General features: G+C 38.7%; 1 protein-coding gene across 2 annotated transcripts in view; it reads right to left on the minus strand.

Annotated features, from left to right (window-relative positions):
• VAV3 (vav guanine nucleotide exchange factor 3) overlaps window positions 1-22766 on the minus strand; it is a 176623-nt gene that overhangs the window by 94936 nt on the left and 58921 nt on the right. For both annotated transcript variants that reach the window (XM_076337936.1, XM_076337937.1), the window contains exons 3-10: window positions 16061-16119; window positions 15106-15171; window positions 12026-12134; window positions 7758-7850; window positions 7589-7657; window positions 3684-3787; window positions 1555-1654; window positions 50-145 (exon numbers count right to left, since the gene is read on the minus strand). In XM_076337936.1, the coding sequence (XP_076194051.1) occupies window positions 50-145; window positions 1555-1654; window positions 3684-3787; window positions 7589-7657; window positions 7758-7850; window positions 12026-12134; window positions 15106-15171; window positions 16061-16119 (696 nt within the window). The remainder of the gene's footprint in view (window positions 1-49; window positions 146-1554; window positions 1655-3683; window positions 3788-7588; window positions 7658-7757; window positions 7851-12025; window positions 12135-15105; window positions 15172-16060; window positions 16120-22766) is intronic.

Raw genomic sequence — 22766 nt, forward strand, 5'->3', positions numbered from 1 at the left:
ACAATCACAGTTTTGCTCTCAGCCCCCTTAAATTTCAAAAATAAAATACCTGGAGCAGTAGGTGATATTTTAGCACTCTCTGCATTGGAACCACTAAAAGATCCCGCAATGTAAATTTCCCGTTATTGGCCCTCTTTGAACATTCCTAGTTCAAAGCAGAAGAAAGAATAAGACAAGAGAGTTAGAAAATAAAAATATTCAAGTGATATATATGAAAATTCAGTGATATATGGGCCAAGCAACTATATTAAGCTTGAGATAAAGAATATCAACAAAACAAAGGAAAACAGTTGACGTGGCAATAATAGCTAAGCAAAAAAAGACTGGGTATAGACACTTGTTCTTAGGTACTTCAACAGCATGAGAAAGAGTAGAATAAACATCACAAAGACAACAGAAATTAGGCGTTCCCTTGATTAAAAAAAAAAGAAAAAAAAGACATTACCTGTAAGCACAGCAAAGGCGGCAAATATTACACCTATCTTCAAAAAAGCAAAAGAATCTTGGAAACTACAGGCAAGTTGGTCTCACTTCAGTGCCTGCAAAAATTATGGAACAAGTCCTCTTGGAAGCAATTTCTGGGCACATGAAGAAGGTGACTGGGAATATCCCGCATGGATTTACCACAGGTAAATCAATGCTTGGCCTACTTGACTGCTTTCCACAATGAAATGGCTAGATCTGTGAATGGGTGAGGAGAGTCCACCTGGACTTTTCCAAGGCTTTCAACATCATCTCCCACAGCATCCTGATATCCAGGTTGGGACGTTATGCTCCAGATGAATGAACTACTAGGTGTATGAAAAACTGGCTAGATCATGGGGCTCAAAAAGAGCAGTGACTAATGTCTCCTACACTACCTGAGCGACAGTTGCAAGTAGAGCTCCTCAGGGGTCTGTCCAGGGACCCCTCCCGTTTAATATCTTTAGCAACGATCTGCAGGAAAAGGCAGAGGACACACACAGCAAGTCTGCAGACAACACCAGATTGGAGGTGGACTCTTCAGGGCATGTCCAACACGAACCTCACATGAAGGCAACAAGGACGAAGGCAAAGTCCTTCACTTGGTATGCACTAACCAGGGACACACTAACCCTGAGGGCTGACCAGCTAGGGAGCAGCTCTGCTGGAAAGGACCCAGGGGTTGTGGCAGACAGCAAGCCCTGGGAGGCTGTGGGACCAGGGCTTGTTCAGCCTAGAGGTCCCTCCCAACCCGAGTGATTCTGCCATTCTGTGTTCTCAGCTGAGATGTCACGATAAGCAGAAGGGTATCGCTGATGATCACTTCCCGAAAAAAACCCTAACCCTACTGATGTCAGTGGCAAAACTCCATTCACTTCAGTGCCAGGATGTATACCACAACAGCTCACACATTCGTTTGATCAGAGGCTCCAAAAAAAATGAAAAGGAAGAGAAACGCATTCACCTATCAGTCCAGCTAGTTTTTCATCATAAAGTTTTTGACTTGGATGAAAGCAGGGCATATTCATAGAAACACGTGGGGTTTTTATATATGTATGTATATATACAGACACATGTTAAAAATACTGATACCTCTAACTTCAATTTAACATCTTCTTTTGTCTTAGAGATGTTGTCTAAGCATGATATCGCTATCTCCACTTGACTGCAGTACTGTCCATAAATAACCAATCTAAATCAAAGCAAGAGAGAAAGAATAAAAGGAACATTTGCTTATTTAAGAACAATCCTTGATCATTTTTCACAAATACATTGTTAACAATCCTCCTTTCAAAAGGAGCAGTGCCTAAATAAGCAAGGACAGGATTTAGCCACAGACTTCAATGGGCAGCATGAATACAAGGAAGAATATTCAGGAGAATACAATTTTGATCTACCTTCAAAATGCTGTAAAATCATTGCAATGTCCTTTAATATTCACAAGTATATGTTCTAATAAATACAGGACTCATTAAAAAGCAGCATAACTGCTGTTTAACAGAACAACAGTCTGTAGTATTTACAACACTGTAGATTTCCAAGGTTGTAATGAATAAATTCTGTAACACAGGCTTAACAGGATTAATTACAGCTATCCTTTAAAGAACTTGTAGGCTACCCAAATTGATCCATCTCCAACAGCTTCTACCAGGTTATATCATCTGAGCTCTCAGATCAAAATAATAGTGTATGAAAACTCAAGAAATTTTCAATAGTTGTCAAAGGCAGCAATGCTCCTTGAAGGAGCCTGGTTTTATGACAGGAATTTCTTGCCCCTGTTTGGAGTGCTTCTTTCTGCTAGTCCCATTGCAAAGAGTGCTGTTTCCTTTCACCTTTTCATGTATTTCTTGAGGTGATTCCTTCTGTATGCTTCAAATCCTTTTTTGGGGGGTTTCCATGAGCTTTCCATTGGGGTCTCCTAAATTTCTTTTTCTCTCACCTTATTTTTACCTTTTTTTTTTTTAAATCTTTTTTTCCACAATTAAAGTGATGATACTGATTGAACACTTACCACTTCTGATTACTTTTAATCACTACATGGTTATGACACCGAGTCTACCTCCATCTGTTTCCTTTTTGTATAATATAAACTTGAGGTTTCTTCTCAGTGTCCTTTGCTCCCCTTTCAGCACACATTTCAGAACTACTTTTGAAAGATAAGCATTTTCCAGAACAACTTCTCGTCCCCTAATTCCCTCCTGCAGCAGCAGAAAGTCTAGCAGCCTGGGAAATAACTATGTCCTGCTCCAACATAAAAGCTGAGACAGAAGGTCTCTGAAGGCAAGACTGTTTATGGGCAGCCTGGGACACCCTGCTCCCTCAGAAAACAACTCTCCGGATGCTGCTGTCCAATTTCTCACAAGCCTGTTATTACTGCAACAATCCTCCTTACCCATCACCCTCAAGCAAATCCAATTAGCTCCCACAGGTCTTTCCCACTGCAGGCCCAGAAGGAACTAATTTTTAACCACAACCCAAGGGTTACTTCAAGGTAGGTCAGCGCTGTAGCCCACAGTACAAGTGTTTTTCAGCTAAGTACCACAGGCATGTAAGTTCATCTATACAGTCCAACAGCTGTTCAGTGCTGGCAGAAAAAACAATCTGAAAAGGTGGGTAAAAAAAATTGGCAATTAGCCTACAGGGCATGGCATGCTGCCACAGCTATCCTGTTATCAGCTCGGCTGTTTTCACAGTTTGAAGGTAGAACGTGTTTGCTTTACTGTCACACCTTTGACTGCAGGGTAGGGTAAGACCCTAGTGTCTTCTCTCTTCTCTTTTGCACCTGCTTTCTCTTCTTTCAAGTTATGACCTCTTCTGTTTTCTTTAACCTGGAATAGCCTTAATATATATCCTTGCCTTATTTTGCCCCTTCTTCCCCTTTTGTAACATTTTATCTGTTAAACAATACAGATACATGCTATAAAATACCTGGGATTATTTGCATGAAAAAAATGCTGCACAAAACAAGTTATTTAAGTTTTGTTCAAAATATAGATGTTACCTGTCTATGTAACAATATTGCCAAAACTGGAGGTAAGAAGAGGGAGGGCTCATATAGCAATTTTGACTTCCAGGGTCAAAACACCAAATACTAGCTTAATAAGTATACTGACATCAAACTCAATCCGGTTTCAGAAATATTCATCAAACAAAAACATGGTAAAATACTTAAGTGAATTGAGCACAGATTATCACAATTAGTAAGAGTGCATAAATCTTACCTTTCCTTGTAGTTAATAAAAATTTGATATAGGATCTGATCATTTTTGTTAACAATTGAATCATTGATGTCTTGTGTTAGATTCCTGTGAATTTTCACCAAATCCTTAAAAACAATAATGAGGAGGGGGAAAGGTTTTTAAAAACAGAACGACTTAAAGCTTTGAATATAAAAATGAATTATCTCATGTAAGATCCATTAATTTCAGTAAACTGGAAAACAGATCATTTGAGAGTAGAACCTAATTCCAAGGTTTGCCACATCTTCCATATAGTGCAACAAGAAAAACTAAACTCCAAGAACTACCTATTAGAGACTAATTTATTCTAGCCTGGAACGTGCACTGTTAATTCATGTTCATTTTAATGATAATTTTAAAATTAAGCAAGTCAAGTAAATGCTTTAGTGACAAGATAAAGTAATGATTCATGTCCCTGCGCTGTGAAAAATTAGTTTTGTACATTACATTGGTCAATTAGTGATGTTCTAGTGCTAAGTTAACTGCAATCATAATGAGTTTCCCAATACAGCAGGCAACTAACGGCTGAGAGAAAGGCAAGAATATTGCAGAAAGATTTCCTCCCCGAGTATAGTAGCAACTCACCTTACTTGTTCACTATTATACAAAAATCTGTAAGCAACTATAGGAGATTACATCAGCCTTAATACTGTAAGGATATGTCAGAGAATTCACAAGAAATTAAGTCAAAACAGGTTAAAAAGTTTTGAAATCAGGATAACTGTAAGCGGTGTACAGACCACTGCAATAAAAAAATAGAGGACTGTTTAAAACAAAAAAAAGCCATTGAAGATGGTTTAATGCAGTAAATGATATAGTACAAAAATAATACGCAATATTGAGTTGTGAGCTAAGCGAAAACATTTCACTTCACACTGATGAAAAGCAAGAGTACACACAAGGTCAATCATCACATCACAGGTGAGGGAGAAAAAAAAACTTAAAACAGATCAAATTCAGTTGCTAGCAATTGTATGGCCATATCCTCAGAATCTTAAGTTGCAGCAGACAAAGACGTTATTATAGAAATGCTTCCTGACTAATTAATATATTACAGGAGCACCTTTTCTCAGGAGTGCACAGGGACTCAACTAGGCAACATGCCAAAGAACAGCTTAATGTTAAGGGGACAAAATGTCTTTTTGAATTGGAGACAGAAGCTCAAACTCAAATTTTAAATTAAACTGATGTTAACATCATTAGAAGTTAATGAAAGTTCCAACACTTCAGTATCTGTTACACGTACTTCCATCTCTTTCCCTCTGTACGTCTATAGATACGTCTCAATTCAAATGCACGTTGAGGTGTTAGAGCGTGTCCAGAGAAGGGCAACGAGGCTGGTGAGGGGTCTGGAGAACAAGTCTGATGAGGAGCGGCTGAGGGAACTGGGGTTGTTTAGCCTGCAGAAAAGGAGGCTGAGGGGAGACCTCATCGCTCTCTACAACTCCCTGAAAGGAGGTTGTAGCGAGGTGGGGGTCGGTCTCTTCTCCCAAGTAACAAGCGACAGGACGAGAGGAAATGGCCTCAAGTTGCGCCAGGGGAGGTTTAGATTGGACGTGAGGAAAAATGTCTTTCCTGAAAGAGTGTTTAAACATTGGAACAGGCTGCCCAGGGGAGTGGTGGAGTCCCCATCCCTGGAGGTATTTAAAAGACGAGTAGATGAGGCACTTAGGGACATGGTTTAGTGGGTGGTGGTGTTGGGTCAACGGCTGGACTCGATGATCTTAGTGGTCTTTTCCAACCTCAATGATTCTATGATTCTATATATGTGTGCACACATATATACACACAGATGTACATACAAATGCATATATATGTACATAATATATACATAGACATATATGTACACAGATACACACACAAATATAGAGCCATACATACATTTTATGGGACAGAACTTTGAAATCTGAGCCCTAATGAAAGGCACTCTCTTTAGACTGGTGAGTAGTTTGGGGTGGCTGGTTTTTGTTTGGTTTTTTTTTCCTTAAAAATAAAATACATTTGGACATCAGCAGATGATTTTGTCCAGCAAGCACCTTTCAGAGTCTATATAAGGAATATAGCATCACCCTAAAGCACCAATCCTTCACCACAACCCTTTAACACAGGCAAATCCATCCTGTTCTGAGAACACCGCATTTGCTCTCCACATTGCAGTTTGCTGTAGAGCTCTGTGTAACAGCCATTTTTAGTTTAAAACAAGCTTCCACTGCCCTCCAGCCTTCCTGCTGAGGAACTGCCGCAGAAACAAGGTCTGAGTAGACAAAGCATTTGCACGTATTTTTGGGTTAGGCAAGCCCTGTATTTCTGCTAATGTTTTTGGATGCCTATGAAACATTACTGGAGTCAGTAATAAGCACCATCTTCTAACAGCAGAATACTGAATGCTGACAATGAAAAGCAAAGTAAAACAACCTAAATAGAAGTTTACTACGTGTCTTCCTAGTTTCAAATAAACAGGTTTTGTTCTTTTTACTCCTCTTATCTGATCCCCTTACATTTCTCTAAGGAGTAGTGAGTAGGCTGACCTCTCTGTGCTTACAGTGTGTAAGCCCTTTTTATACCCCTGTGCAGTGTTTCACGTTGGCTGGCTTTAGGTCTTTCAATGCACATAAGTCAACGTGCCTGGGCACATGGAGCCTTAGGAAAGAAGTTTACAGTAACTTAGGTAGGGCACATCAGGGCCTTATTTGCAATGAACAAGAAACATTAATGTAGGACAGAATATAAATTTGTTTTCAAAAGCAAAGGGATCTCTATGGGCAGCTGACATATTTCAAGATGACAAGTAGGTTACTGCTATCTGTAGCAGTATTTTGGACTAATATTCAAAGAGAAGGAAATTAGAGCAATTGAGATTCAGGGTGAAAACTTTAATAGCAGGACAAATGTGGCAAGGTGTCAGGTACCATCATCAGTGTAATAACTGTCGTAATTCAGCTTCTGTCAGGATGGTGCTGGAACAGCAACTACAACATTCTTACAAACCAGGTTCCCAGAGAATAAAAAAAAATCCCCAACACTTCCTCCTGCAGCCCTGAGAGCCTGCGGGATATGCCAGAGATACCCAAAACAGAGGTGATCTTTTACAGGCAATAAAGGTTTGATGTGGCCCGTGGGCCACACTCTGGGGACCCTTTCTTTACAGCGTGCCTCATAAAAGAACATTCCTTTCATTTGTCTGTGTTGAAAGAGACTTCAGACCATATCTGATGTCTTACTTTAAAGTCAGATAAAGTAAAGACATCTGCTAAATACTTACATCAACTAAAAATATACATAAATTGTCATACCATTATGATTAGGCCAAAAATAAACGGAACAAAGTAATAATCACAGAAACCTTTAAGATTTTAGTCAAATAAAGAGGTCTCCTAGATACTTCAGAGAGGATTTCCTTATCCTTTCCAGCATCAGATTCTGAATCCAAAACTGTGAGTTATCTTAACTTTAAAATGTCTTCAATGATGACAGAAGCCAGGGTAGACACGAGGATTTGCAGAGTAGCTATAGAAATCCTAATGAAAGCACCACTCAACATACAGTGGTAGGCAACCTAACAGGCACAGCTTTGTACCATCACTAAAATGCCAGCACACATTAGAAGGTAACCCATCTTCAACAAATAATTAGCTTCTATGGGTCAAAGATACTCCAGTTTATAACCACTATCTGACACAATAATACTATTTCTCTTATCCTATTCACTCAAGCAGGAAAAAAAAAATTAAGTAGCACACACATCCTTTTTTATCAACTACCCTAATATCTACATATATGCATTGCGCACCGTATTTCAAGTAATCATTTTGTGCAGTAACATACAACACAAATATCATAACCAGCTACAAACCTTGTATCTGTTCATTAAATATGCAATTACTTACAGGAATGTTGATGAAAACAGTATCAAACTCTGATGCTGACAGAAACCTTTTCAGCGGCACCATGAAAAACTGCAAGGAAAAGAAACATATATATACATTGACTACGTCATTATATTTTCTAGACTGTTATAAAAATACATAAGTAACAATTCTATAAGTAGTATCTTACTTTCTCTATTGATTCCAGAGTTTCAGTGTATTTCTCTTCAGTTTGCTTTATTTCAGCAAGACAACAGCTTCTTATGTCATTTTCAGTATATTTCTGCAATTACAATGGAGTCAAGTTTAAGTCATTAGCAGGCACCTAATGGATAACAAATGTATTTATTTGTTTAGAATTAAGCAATTAGGATAACTGCTTCCTGAAATTTTCTGAGTACTGCAGCCTCCAAAGATGACAGCAATAACCAAGAATATTTTAGTGTTCAATTAGATGATCATTTTAAGAGCTGTACTAAAATTCAGCATCAAAAGAATATTATGAAAAGTTAATGTTTAGACATAAAACCCTGAACTCTCTGCATGTACTTTGGAAGCTGAAATACAAGGTCATATTTAATTTACATCCAGACTGAGAAATCTTATTTAAAATACTGAGCAGTTAATAATTCCATTAAACTTAATGGGACTAAATCATGTAAGTAACTTTGCATTGCCATAAATATTGGATTCAGTCTAATCCCTGCACTTATTTACAGTTTTTCCCTTTTAGTTCTTAAGGGGAGCTTTCTCTTCAGACACAATATGAGTACGTCCTCGAATCAGGAAGAGCAGTGACCTCTAAGTTCAGCTCTTGCATACGTATGTGTGTGTCTTCAAGGAGACCCTGGGATTTTTCCATGCAAACCACCAGACTCATAGGGAATTGAAGTAATTATCAGCACAGGACTCTATAAAAATAGTTTACAAGCACTCTTACTGAAGATCAGATTTACAGCGTTACAGCTTCAATAACTTGCAAATCTGATTTCAAATAAAAGAGTAAATACCTGGAAGAAGGTATGGAAGCATTCGTGTCAAGCAAGACTTAAAACACCTGGAGACATATAGGTCAGCTTGGAGACCTGACAGTAACCGGATAGGGTCTTACAATTAAAAGCAATAAACTGATCCAAAACGTTTTCTCCAAAAACAACAACAAGCAGTGGCTTAATAAGCAATAGTAGTGTCACATCCTTTCTGAAGCCTATTTATCAGTTTGTAACATCCTTCCAAGGCATCCTTCAGCATATCCCTGACTGTATCTTACCTTTTTTCACCCAGTGTAGGGAATCCACACACTGCACGTAATAGACCTGATGACTAGATGTTACTCAAATACAGGGGGAGTCAGGACTAGAAATTTAGTACTACAGTTCTTCCCATTCAGAAAAAGACTTGCAGCTTTCAAACAAAAGACTTTTGTCCTCCAGGAATAGCAAAACTTCTAGACTGAAGTTTTAACAATTAGCTCTTAGCATGTCCAAGAGCTAGACTCCTTCCAGTCCCTCTCTCTGCTACCGTTCTACTTGACACACCTGCTAAGCATACCACAGCAAATAGCAAGCCGCACTTAAACTGCCCGTGAGCCACATACAGCTCCTATGATATCGCTTGGCCACCTGTGAAGAGGGGGAAACTTATTCCTACCGCCTGAACTAGATGCCAAGTTGCAAATCAAACAGGCACATAAAGCTTTGTCCCTGTTCGCACTTCTGTCTGCTGTTTTGACGTATCTCCTTTACCCTCTCTCTGTCGCCATGTGACTCTACAAGCAGCTCCTGCAACTGGAACATGGCTTCTCGCTCTCATCTACCAGGTGCTGCGTTATCTCAGAAATTACTCTTTAAAACCCAATTGGTGTAGATATGAGTTTTCCCACAACAAACATTAAAGTGCCATCCTTATCAGCTGCAGACAGAAGTAGCCGTTTTGCAAAAATACAGTCTGTCATTATCAGCAGAAACGTACTTTGTGAGCATCATCTGATGATCAGCCTCAACTCAAAATCTATCATTTATTCCCAAATTCTTTAGCAGGCGGAAGTGGGCACTGTCAACAGTTAAGCATAGTTAATTAATCTCAATAAAGTATTAGAATGTGACATTATTCAGGCTTTTAGTTATTTTTCACCTTTATCTTTGTGAGCTCAATACTGTTCAAATTGCTTGCAGTATTTGCACCAATACAGAAGTTGTTGTACCCAACAGGAGTTTATATCCATTTGCAAAAGGGGGGGGGGGAAAGGATGTTGTTGTTCACCAACTCTCATATGAACAATGCAAACAAAATCCTGTGATTCCACTTAAAACAATTCACTTCAGTTTTGTGCTCACCTAACCCAAACAGATCATTCACATAGGTACTTTTGGCAAAAATTAACATACTAATTTTCTATCTGTACCACAAACTTCTACAATTTGAGTGCAATAAACAAAAGGAGAGAGGAAATAAGAAATGATGTGCGAATACCAGTAAAGTGAGAAAAATTGCCTTTGAAGGTCAGCTACTGCTAGAGAAAATTTAGCGGAACAGTTTACTTCGCAAGATAATGACGATAAATTAAGGATGAGGGGGATGCAAAGCAATTTTGGCTGCTATTGGAGACTGAAAAGTATTGGGTTCTTCTGAAAATCGACTTGAACGTTGTCCTATGCTAGTGTTTTTTATATGCAAGGAATTCTCACATAGGATTCAAATGAAAGAACTGTGCAAAATCGTCATGTTAGCATGCAGTGTATTTATAAACCTGAGAGGAAAATATCAGAAACCAGAAATAATTACCACATTCAAGAAAGCTGTCACAGCAAAACAATTGTAATGTCTCCATTCACTACATGTTGTAGAAAAAAAATATTTTGCAGTACCATGTTTTCTATTTTCGTTTACTTTCTATAAGAAACAAATACAAGTCTGTTCAATCTGAAGTATCCAGGCTAAGATGCAACTGAAATTAGAACATGAAAATTCTGATTGCTATATTAATCATTTGCTAGAAATACAGATATGCGAGAGTGACATATGCAACAGGAAAGAAGAATCAGAGAAAGTTTACACACTACCAACTGCCAGAGATTACCAACTGTTACAGTTGAAGGGGAAAAAAAAAAGCCACCCACACTCATTATGTGAAACCCAAAACTTAACGCATTTTGAGTTTCAGTATAAAATTAAAACTCACAACAAGATCACAGTAAAGATTTCATATGATTCAACCACTCTTCTGAAACATACTGCCTGCAAGCGAATGCGACTTCATTAGATGTAAAACAGTGGTTTTTCAACTCAATTTTTTATTTGGTTTTCACTGAATAACCTAAACTTTAGGAGGTAAACAAAATTAAGCAAAATATGAAAAACTAACATAACTTTCTGCTTATCTCATCCTTAATTTACACGCATTACCTGCAGGATTTTGCATTAACAGAAAAACAGGCTTGAAAACAATATTGTTATACTCAAAACACCAGAGATTAAAACAAGGCAGTAATCTAGGCAATAATCTTCCCAGAGACAAGATAGTGCTGACTTTGGGGAATCACCATAAAAGCAGAGAACACAAATCACATTAGGTATCTCCTGTACTTGTATTGAAAAGATACACAAAGTGTAAAAAAAAAAAAAATCTTTAGACTTCTTCATGTAACTATATTACAAAAAAGCAATTTGGAAAAGTAGAAGCAAGTTTCCAACTTAAGACAACAGGAAACATAATATAGCTTCATGTCAATACAGGGGAAGAAAACAACTGTCCTTAAAAACATATCCTGTCATGGCCACAGACTAACATTTTCCAGATCAGAAAGCACTTCTCTGAGGAAGGGCAGACAAGTACATTAGGGTTTCTCCCAATTAGCAAGTAAATTTTATTGCCTAAGTTTAGGTTTTTTCCAAGACAGTTTTGAAAACTGACCATGGTACCTTTATATGATAAAGTGAGTAAGCTACTTATTGCATTCTCAGTAAGGCCAACCTAATGATCGACAAAAAACTACATGGTTGAATAAGCAGGAATTTCATTGTTATGAAACAATCATCAGTTGTCCTTGTTAGATTAGTTGTCCAAATTATGGCTGAAACAACAGCATTTCACAATATTATAACTTAATTTTTGAAGTAGGACACTTTGAAGTAAGCAGTTAATTTAATTGCTCTTAAAATAGCTGGTAAATCTTACCATTCGTAACTGGCACTCTTAACAAATTAAGTAATTATTGAATTTAATTTAAAAATTACATTTCTTTTAAAAAATTACCATAGTTAACATTCGACCCTTTGCCAAAACAGCCTGCAAAGTCTTACATAGGAGATAACGCACTGCACATGACAGCCCTGGATGCAACTGAGCATGAGTGAAGTTTCAGTGAAACTAGCTATAAAGAGATTAATTTCACAAATATTAACTTTCAAAAATATAACCGCTATTGTTTGAAAATGGCTAGGAATTGGAAAACATACAGGTTGCTGTGCTGCTTCATCTTTCATTAGGTCTTCATAAACCTCCCCACCTTCATCTTCTCCATAGACACAATCATACAACTCCTCATCTTCATCAACACCAGTTTCACTGAAAGGAAAAAGGAAAAGACAATTAAAAAAAAAAAAGCTGTGCAGCACAGGCAAATTACCATCAGCTCTGCAAGGGACCACTCCTCATAGGAAAAGATTTCTACAGTAAACAAACAGATTAATTAATAGAACTATCGAATGAAAAGAACTCATTAAGGGAAATTAAATCCATTAATTTTCTTTCCTCAATGCATTTAAAATATGACTGTACACAATCAACAGAACACTGAAGACTGCATGAATTTAGAACCGCACAGGAACTAAACCAGGCACCAAAAGCTGCCTGTCAGGACAGTTTTGTCATGAGGTGCTGTCCAGCTGCTCTCTTCTCTTCATCCCTTTTCCCATCAAATCCAGTGAACAGGAGCTACCTCTCCTGCCTGGAGAGGAGCTACTGCCTGGCACCCCACTGCACTGGGATGTGAGACACTGGCACAGGTATCTTTCCTGCCAAAAGAAAGGATTATCTGGGGTAAAATATGCTAAAATACACTAAAGACTGCAGAACCAGCAGCTGAGAGTCTGTACCTTCTCACCATAAGCCAGTATCTTGATCACCTCATGGCAACCTTCAGCTACCCAAAAATGAAAAAAAGCAACCTTTCAAACTGAAAATCAGACAGTTCAACAAAATGCACAAGAAGTGTCTTCCTATTACCCAGACTACAGAAATACCTCAGCATAAAGTCAATGCTCAACTCTACCGTCAGCTAATTCAGCTTCATTATACTCAGTCCTGCTGGAGTTTTGCCTTCTTTGCACTAGGACCATATCAAGCCCGTAAGATCTCTTTCACTCACATTTTTAGGGTATGTCTAAAAAAGAACTCTAAAAGATATTGAAAGTAGTCTGGTCATAATAATACAGAGAACTGATCAGATGTGCTGATAATTTTGAGATTTTTATTGTTGGAAGACAATGCTGAAAACCTTCAGAGTAAAAAACAAATTGAGGATCGGTCCACTAGAACTAGGAAGGACAACCATTTCTCTAAGTGGATGGTCAGTACTCAGGAACAGGACATCAGAAGCTCTACTGGCAGAGACTAATGATTTCAAAGAAATGAAAATGCATGAGAACTGCTACCAACACAGCTGCCACACAGACTACTTGGAAATGTCAGACAAAGTCACTACGTCTACAGTAAGGACTATACACAGAAACCAAGTGATTTTTTTATTTCTCATTAAATATGTATCATCTTTTTTGTTGTTGTTGTTTTAATCGAGGACACGAGAAGGATAAAGTAAGCAAGCGTTAGAAGTTTCAATAGATGGAATGATTAAAAAAAAAATATTTAGGGGATTCAACAGAAGACAGAAATTGCTCACATCCCTTCCTTTTCCAACAGACACCATGCCCCAAGAGAGCTAGAAAGCTCAGGGGCTCCAGGTTAGTCTAACATTTCAGCTTGCACCAGTGATGATTGTGTGCTAGCATTTCCCACGAAACACTAGCAGCTGTGTTAGATGCAGCACAGACACACTCCATTTTACCACCTATGCTCCGGGGAACAAAAGCTGGCAAAAAGGCAGAGTAAGGATAGAAACATTTAACTACTACAGCTCTCTCTGACAGAAAGCCTTAAATTCATTCTAAATTCCTTAGACACCATTTAAACTCGGGGACGATTAGATTAATTTTAGTCAAATACACTTACTAATTAAGATAAACTAAAAAATGTGGGCCATTTGCATCATTCACTGGCACTTTTGCTTCTTATGAAGACAGTACTTCTTGAATTGCTTCCTCCACAATTGAGACAGCATGTAACTATGAAATTTCAGTGAATAATATTTGTAATTTGATGCAAAAGAAGAGCTCTCAATCTCAATTTCTTTGGTATGATTTGTTAAACTCTTTTTTAAATGAAAGACTGTCTCCCAGTACTGAATTTGTATACCTAGGTAAGAACTGATAGAAACGTTGTTTTCAAACAGTGCTAATACCACCACATCTAAGAGATGAGGACATCACCTCTAGCCCACTTGGGTCTCAGAGGAGACTGCAACTCCTACCTTCTGCACCTTCAGCTACACAGAGTGAAAAGCAGCTATCTGAGACAGCCAGTCAGCTGCAGGAGACAAGGAGGAGCTTTGCAGGGCAGGTGATAAGTTCAGCGATGCCAACCATGGTGGGGTTTCCCTTCTTTATAGGCAGTAAAGAAACAAATCCACAGTGTGAATAGCAGCTACTTCACCACATCACAGCAAGTGACATACAATGTGGCCAGAGCCAAGACAGAGCCAGATAGGCACTAGTGAGGTGAGCGATGGTGAACTTTGAGCTTTGGGACAGTGAGCTCTGATCCTAGCTCTCGTCCAACATGATTCCTAATGGATCTTGAGAGACCCTAGCCATAAAATACAAGAGTAGTTCTTCCTCACAATTTTTTACGCCCAGATGTATTTCTCTCACCAGTCTGCAAAATAAAGCTGCGGTCTGCCATTCAATACTATACAGTATGATCACGTCCATCTTACTTGTACCTCAAAGCCAACGTGAAAATTGGCAATAATTAATAAACCTGCAAACACTTACTCAGAGAGGTAAATGCACTCGTAAGAAGAATTTCATTGACTTTAGGGAAACGACCCACTTGAATTATGATCCAAACATGCATTTTCTTTGCAAGTTCAAGGCAATTTCCTTGGGTCCCTTACAACTGATATTGTAATTCTATGAAAGCATTCTCATAGTACAGACAGATAATTTAAAAATGCATTCATGATTTACTTTGCTACCAGCACCCTCTATGAAACATGCTTCCTTACATACATAAATGTATTACAATCATTCAGATAAGCTTTCATAATTAATTCTTCCCGGTCAGTATAATGGCTAACAATCTTTTTAAATCAAATAAATATCCTATTCTCACTAAAACTATGTGTTCTATAACATCACAGAAATAATAGCATGCAACAGAAAGCCAAACTCTTTAGTTTAAGTAAAGATTTACAACATACTCTATTAAATCAGGAAGACCTTTGTAGACATCTTCATCATCAACGCTTTCTTCTGTAGGGAAGGGCCTATAGAAAGAAAACCAGCATGAATTATAGACAAGCACTTGTCTAGTCTTATAGTGGGGTTTTGTTTGGTTTCTAAAATTTTCACACAATTACTATATGTTAACATGTTTGTATGTTCCCCTCTTTCTCTGATGAACAGTATACGTGTATTTAGACTTCTATATATGAATTGATACTTAATATAATTAATAAAACCCTACTGGATGGGGTTGTTATAAATCACCACTAATACACATCATTGTCAGTTTTTCAGCTGAGAATATTAACTACTCTTTTTAGCACAGGACATGGATTACAGGACTGGCTAGGGAATTTTGTCTATGTTTTAAAAACATCATCCATTCATGTATGATAAGACTGCTGAATCAAACCATTCAAAAAGACAGAGAACACCAAAGCATGAAGTCTTTCACCTTCTCTCACAGCCCACAATTATAGTTCATGAGGTTAGGTTTGGTTGGGGTTTTTTGGTTTCTTTGTGAAAATGAGAATCTCGCAAACTTGGCAGTTTTGCTGATTTTTAGAAGGGAGAAAGAAAAGAAAAGCCATTTGTCTTTACATAGATGAGCACTGCATCAGCCTGACTTACAATCCAGGTGTCACAATTAGCACACAAGTTCTGTAATACTAACTGCTCACTTGTTCACCTCGTGTTTCAGCACGAGAAGTAAATGTAGTTCAGGCACTTCAGTAAGTGTACCAGAGGTAGAAGATACCCTCTGGAGCTCCTCAGAGGTCCAGAGCCTTGGTTAGCTGTCCACTGGACAATCTGGTTTACAACCAGAGTAGTTCTTACTGGGGGACACTACCTATACCGCCTCTAACAACTTTTCCACGGAGCGTCATGCAAGAGGCATTATTCCCACCATTCCCTAGGGCAATAACATACCTTATTCCTGTGCCTATTGCAATAGGAGTGCGAGAAAGTTTTGAAAGCGTTTCTATCACCTGGAGAAGAAGGAAACAGAAACCATGATTAGTTGTAGAACAGAAGCAAGAAAACATTTTGTTCTCTGTTGCTTAAATATCAGCAACACCATTTCACATCGAGTGATATAAACAGACACAGAATCTGGCTGTGCCAAACACTGAGTGCACTGAACTTCCACGGATTTCCCATGAGCTGGTCTTCAGTGCTTTTGTACTGCGGGCTGTGATGGGAGCACAAAGAGAGGAAAAGGGAAATCTCTTATTTACAAGTTTTAGCACAAGTAAAAGCCAATTTAAACGGGTTTAAAATCAGGTCATACATGTCACGAATTAGACATTCAATTTGCAATTGGACCTGGATGCAACTGTAATCAAATTTTATATTACAGACTGCACTGAATATTTTTTTTTGTAGCTCCAGAAAGAAAATCCGCAAGTATTAATTTGAGCTTTTCCAAACACTGGCCAGAAGAGGGAGCCAAATGCCAAATCAGCAGAAAGCCACCTTTTCAGGACTGGCTTGCAAAGGAAAGGTAATCTCTTATTAGCCAAACGGTTACAGAAGCTGCACATTTGAGCCCATAAGCTTTGTTTATTTTTAGAAGACGGCAGAGGTCAGGAAGATCTCATTCTAAGAAAACACCTCCTGTATGCGCTCAAGGTTATACAGTAAGAAAGGGAGAACATTAGGGAGGGTAGAATACATGTACATATGGTCACATACATGGAGTTATTTTGCTGTCAGCTGTAATAATACAAGACCAACTTGTACTCTGCCTAGCATGTCCTCTCTGTCACAAATATTTTCTCTTATTTTGAGCACTATCAGATTGGCAGGTCTTATTTGCTAGAGAGAGAAAAAGAGCCAAAATGACACCCGGTCTGAATTTCCATACTTCCAATGACAAGGCTCGCCTGAACTTCCCAGAAGTTTCAGGTTGGGTCTTTACAGCTTAAAATCCATATTAAGCCGAAGTGAAATTTCCAAAGAAGGTTTTTATTGGTAGTATCAAAATTCAGTATAGCAATTGTACGTTCCATGGGCATTTGGGAATAATCTCTATAATTAAAATGGTTTATTTTTGAAGTTCTAATTACAAGACTAACCTGACCATAAAACACAGAGTTGAAAGTACATCTCTCAAAGGAAGGACAATGACATATTTACACAGGAGAATGACAAAGTAAAAACCACAGAGAATAATCACCAACTACAGAGCTTAAATTGAAGTTACAAAGCCTCCAAAAGTGAATCAGGTCCCATATGCAGATGAGCAAAATTCAGAATGAACAAAGTTATACTACTCCTGTGAAAGGACATTTTGGGTTCATTTAAGCTGCTGTGAAAATTAGTGTCACATAAAATCTGGTTTTGCCTTACACAAAAGTCAAGGAATAATAAAAACAAATAAATATGCTATGAACATAATCAAATTAATTCCCCTATGAACAGAAGAACTGCAATGCAGCCTAGAATAAGTTTTGGAAATTGTGAATAAAATTTGATTGAATAAACCATAGAGTTAATTAACAACTATTTTACATTAGTCAAAAGGTCAAAAAGAAAAAAAGATTCCTTTTAAAAGTCTTGCTGTTGCAGGGGAGTTCTGGTTTCTGTACCAGACAAGAACCTGCTTCTGCACACCTGCGAGAATCCCAGCGCAGGACCGCAAGGACTGCTAAGCCGCATGAGAAAAGACATTGTGGAAAGTTAACCGAAAATTCAATAGCTGGCAAAATTTTCTGTCCTGACAGATGGGTGAACACTGATTGGCAAAATCACACAAAAAGAGGTTTAATGATTCGAAACAGAGGGGGGCAAGTCTGGTGAACTAAATATCCCTTTCCTGTTTCAATGCATTATTTCCCAGCACAGAAAATCTTTTGCAAACTACTCCACCCACGCAAACCCTTTTCCTTAGAGGGATTCTCACTTATCTAGCATAATCAAACCCAGTAGAAGTATGGCTTACTCTTTACAGCTAACTACGGTTGCTTCAAGATAACACGAGAAAGGTCTGTACAAAAAAGAAAAAAAAAAAAAAGAATTTTAGGAAGATAACTAGCAAATGGTATTCCCAGAATGTACCACCAAATTACATTTTGCAGCTATCAAACAAACACAAACAAAAGCAAGACTTATAAATTGTTTGTGGTTTAACCCAGCAGGCAGCTAAGCACCACACAGCCGTTCGCTCACTCCCCCTGCACCCCAGTGGGATGGGGGAGAGAGTTAGGGGGAAAAAAAGTAAAATTTGTGAGTTGAGATAAAGACAGTTTAACAGCACAGAAAAGGAAGGGAAAATAATAATAATGGTGATGATGAAAGAATATACAAAGCGAGTGATGCACAGTGCAGTTGCTCACCACCCGCCGACCGATGCCCAGCCAGTCCCCGAGCAGCAGTCACCACCCCCTGGCCAACTCCCCCCAGTTTATATACTGAGCATGACGTCGTATGGTATGGAATGTCCCTTTGGCCAGTTGGGGTCAGCTGTCCTGGCTGTGCCCCCTCCCAGCTTCTCACTGGCAGGGCATGGGAAGCCGAAAAGTCCGTGACTTAGTATAAGCACTGCTTAGCAACAACTAAAACATCGGTGTGTTATCAACATTATTCTCATCCTAAATCCAAAGCACAGCACTGTACCAGCTGCTAGGAAGAAAATTCACTCTATCCCAGACAAAACCAGGACAATTAAGAGGAACAGAAAAACTTTTTCAGGAACTGATGTGAAACCTTCATTTGGGGGGGCAGGGGTGCAGAGAGAGCAACAAAAACACACACACACTGAGGAAGCCAGAAAGTGTTTAAAAGAACACGCACACACAGAAAAGGAGAGAGAAAGGAACTATATGACTAGAGAAAACAAAAGACGACTAGTAATTTTCACTGCTCTTGGAACGGAGAAGGTCTGGCACTACAGGAAGAGCAAACTAAAATGGCAGGAAGCCAACAGGCAGATTTCTGTCAAAACCTGAACACTGGATAATCCGCTAAGAAGAAAATGGTAATCATCACAACAGCAGTCAGTATCTCAGAGACACCGTGTTCTCCAGAAGTACGTGATAAAGCGTGGCCACGCTGGCATCACAAAAGGGGAAAGATAATGGGCAGAGCTCGCTATTCTTCTTATTTCAGAAAAAAACAATTAAGAACTGAAGACCATTAACCATCCCAGTGTGTATTTAAGATTAAAATATGTAACTGAAAACAGACATAACTTCCACAGAATAAAAGGTAACGCTTGCCCATTGACCGCTCCTATTAAAGGACAGCTTAAAACAGCGCTCCACCAAGAAACAGAACTGTTTCTACTGAGGGGTCTTGTTCTTGCTGCTGTGGTTTCCTTAAAGAATTCTGAGAAAACGTCAGGAATACTTACACAAGTAATCGTATGTGAAACTACCACTTCTGGTCAACACACTATTTCAACATCACATACGTGTAAACGTATTTGCTCCAACATGAAGTGGGTCAAAGAAAGATCCTCCTTTCACATGAAATTTCAGTTCTTTGGTTCTGAGCCACTGCAGGAACTCTTTAAGAGTTCCCTTATTTCTAGGTCCATGGGGAAGGTCACAGTTACGTATGGGCTGACTTGTCAGAAAAAACAGTGAGTTTCAATAGACATTCAACAAAACAATCAAACTAAACCCAGCAAAATGTCTGATTTTCAACAAACTGACAAATAAAGACTCGGGAGTTTTTCAGAACACTTCTGGTTTGAGGCCCTGTACAGCTGACGTGAGGAAAGCTATATAATAATAGTGCAATTCTGAACTCCAAAATTACAGTGTACCGTACACATGAAAGTCCGTAACATTCAATTTAATGCTTTTCACATGCTTTTTTTGTCTTGCTCTCTTCCTTTCAGCGAAGCTTTAGTCCGTTTTACCCATTTAACCCTAAATGATTGCCCAGTTCTCTTCCACAGCAAGGACTCCGACAAATGCTCCTGTACCTTTGAATGAGGCTAAACTGGATCTTAGCTTAAGTGCAAAAGTAGCACTCCTTGCTTGTACAAAGTCCAGAACAACAGGGCTTCCGTGGCTGGCACTGCTCTGCAACAAACAACTGTACAAAGGGCTGCAGGGCCTTTTTACACACACTCTTACCAGGAACAGGCAGTGAAAACTAGGTACTGAGCAAAGACTCGTATTTATGTTCTGGCTAGCTACGACACATGAAAAAAGAAACGTTTCTATCCCAAAACATCCTGCAACGACTATATCCCTTCACGCTGGAAAGCTCAGTAACTCTGTGACTCTCCTGCAGCCAACCTGAAATTGGGAGATGTTAGCAAGAGACTTTCATGTGTAAAAGGAAGCCCCACCTGCACCCGCCTCAATATAGCTCCTTTGCACTAATGCCGTCAGACAGAGGTTAAGCAACTCTTTAGAAGTCACATCAAAGCCACGCTCACTTCAAGAAGATGTGAACATCCAAGTTTGTTTTTTAGTGTATAGCCAGTTTATGCAAAATATGACATGAAATTCAAATCTGCGGCCCTGCAAGAGGAAGCACACCTCAGCTGGCGCCCCGGCGAGTGGCTCTGCTTCTCATTCATGTTTCGGGCACAGCTGGCAAGAGCAACGGTCTCGCACTACACATTAACTTTTTCCTTCGTGAATTACTCGAACAGCAGATTTTTTTTTTTTTTTTTTTTGCTTGGTATTTAGTATTGTTTCACTTGACTTACTGTTTTATGCCAGACTCTCCAGTTTATGTAAGCACTTTCCCATCCCTTGCCAAAATGTTATTTTGTAATTTCCTGCAGCCATACTCTTCAGTAAATCACGTCAGATATCCCTATGCATAGTTACAGCAGCAGTACACTAGAGGGACTATTTTACTTCTTTCCATAGCAGTGGCGTGTCTGAGTTTAAAATCTGCCTTATGAAGTATTTTGGTGGGGGTCACTTTTTAGTCTTGTTTCTTAAAAAAGAACTTAATAAATCATGCATTTCAAGAGCAAAGTACATCTTTTAAAATGTACTTTTCCACTTTTAGAAGAAACAGAAGTAAATCATTTTGCAACTCACTGTCTCCCGAAACAGGCAACATTTCCTTGCTATTGACAGCTGCTGTCAGGACTAGGCCCATATTTTATTTCTGATGTTTACCTAAACTGAAAACATGAAGTGATCAACAAACGTTGATGGCAACAGTTTCATAGTTTATGCCAATAAAACCTAGAAAGACTCACTTGTGGGTTAGATCTTCAAAGCAGTTGTTTCCATGTATGCGCCTAAATCAGGATATATTTTTCTAAGACACAGTAAAAGTCACCAAGAATTCACAACCATATTACACATCAAGTCTTTTTGCAAAATCTAGGCATCTAGCTCAGTATTTGAGTGTTGCGTTTTGTTGAAAACTTAAGCTTTACTCCCTCCCTTGAAGTGAATTTATTTAGCAGATACATAGAAACAGATTAAATGCATAACATAAAGCAGTTATTTGCCAATGAAAAACATTTCCAATACCAACCTACTTTTTGACATGCTACTTTTTGATACATGCACATGAGTATTGAAACGTAGGGAGTCTTGAGATACATACGTGCACATACTAATTATCTGGATATATACATACACTGCCCAGAGCTCTGGGCAGATTATGAACAACAAAAAGCTAAAGCAAGTAGAAATCCAATGTTCCTAGAAAAAACAAAGACATATACACTCTGCATCACTAGGGTAAGTCTCTTATGAGGCCAATTCCAAGCATCTCATATCCAGGATACTTCAAAGCCAGAACCACTACTCATGCCCACATGCTGAGTGAGTTTTCATTAAGCTGTTTTCACTCATACATCAGACTGGAGAGAGAGGGAAAAAAGAGAAAAGAGAAAGAGAGAAATCATCGTTTTCCATCTCTGTCACTCAGAGATAAGATGAAATTGCTATACATAAATATATTCTCAAATGACTTATATTAAGAAAGAACGTTTATCATTTGCTGCTCTGCAGTTTACCAGGCCCGGACAACCCTGGATCAATACTTCATTTGGCACAGAAAAGGGGGAGGGGGAGAACATATCTTAATATTTTACCATAATCCAGCATTAACTTTTGAACCAGAAGACCTCTGGGAACAGTTACATTTACATTTGCATTTAACTTGGCTGACAGATGTGAAAAAGGACATGTAGCCAGACAACTCCAGGGTGATTACACAGCTGCTGATCTAATGAGCATATTATTCCAAGTAAAGGGTGTTCGTAAGTTAAATTGAACATTTTCTCTCCATCTGCCTTGTTCTGGTATCATAAGTGTTAGTGCTCTTGGTTCAGGTTAGTTTTAATCAAACCAGAAGCCTCTAGGGAAGGAGAAAGGATGAGGGCTTTTCAAAAAAGGCAGAATGAATGAAAACTCATTAAAAAGAGAAAAGAAGATGGCCTAAAAGCAAACCCTTCGTTTCACATAATGGCACCTCTAACAGGCCCTTAAAAACAAACAGCAAATTTCAAATACCAGCTATGGAAATACGCCTCTACTAAATACTGCTATGGCATACTCTGAAGTGTTGAAGTTATACAGACACAAACATGTAAAAGACAATTTACAGCCTTGGCACCCACACCACCATTTCCTTAGGAACACAACAGTCTGCAGACCTCCGGCAGGTAGAAGTCTAATAGCCTGGTTTTGATTACACAAAG

The sequence above is a fragment of the Aptenodytes patagonicus genome, chromosome 5, assembly GCF_965638725.1.
Source record: "Aptenodytes patagonicus chromosome 5, bAptPat1.pri.cur, whole genome shotgun sequence".
NCBI lineage: Eukaryota > Metazoa > Chordata > Aves > Sphenisciformes > Spheniscidae > Aptenodytes > Aptenodytes patagonicus.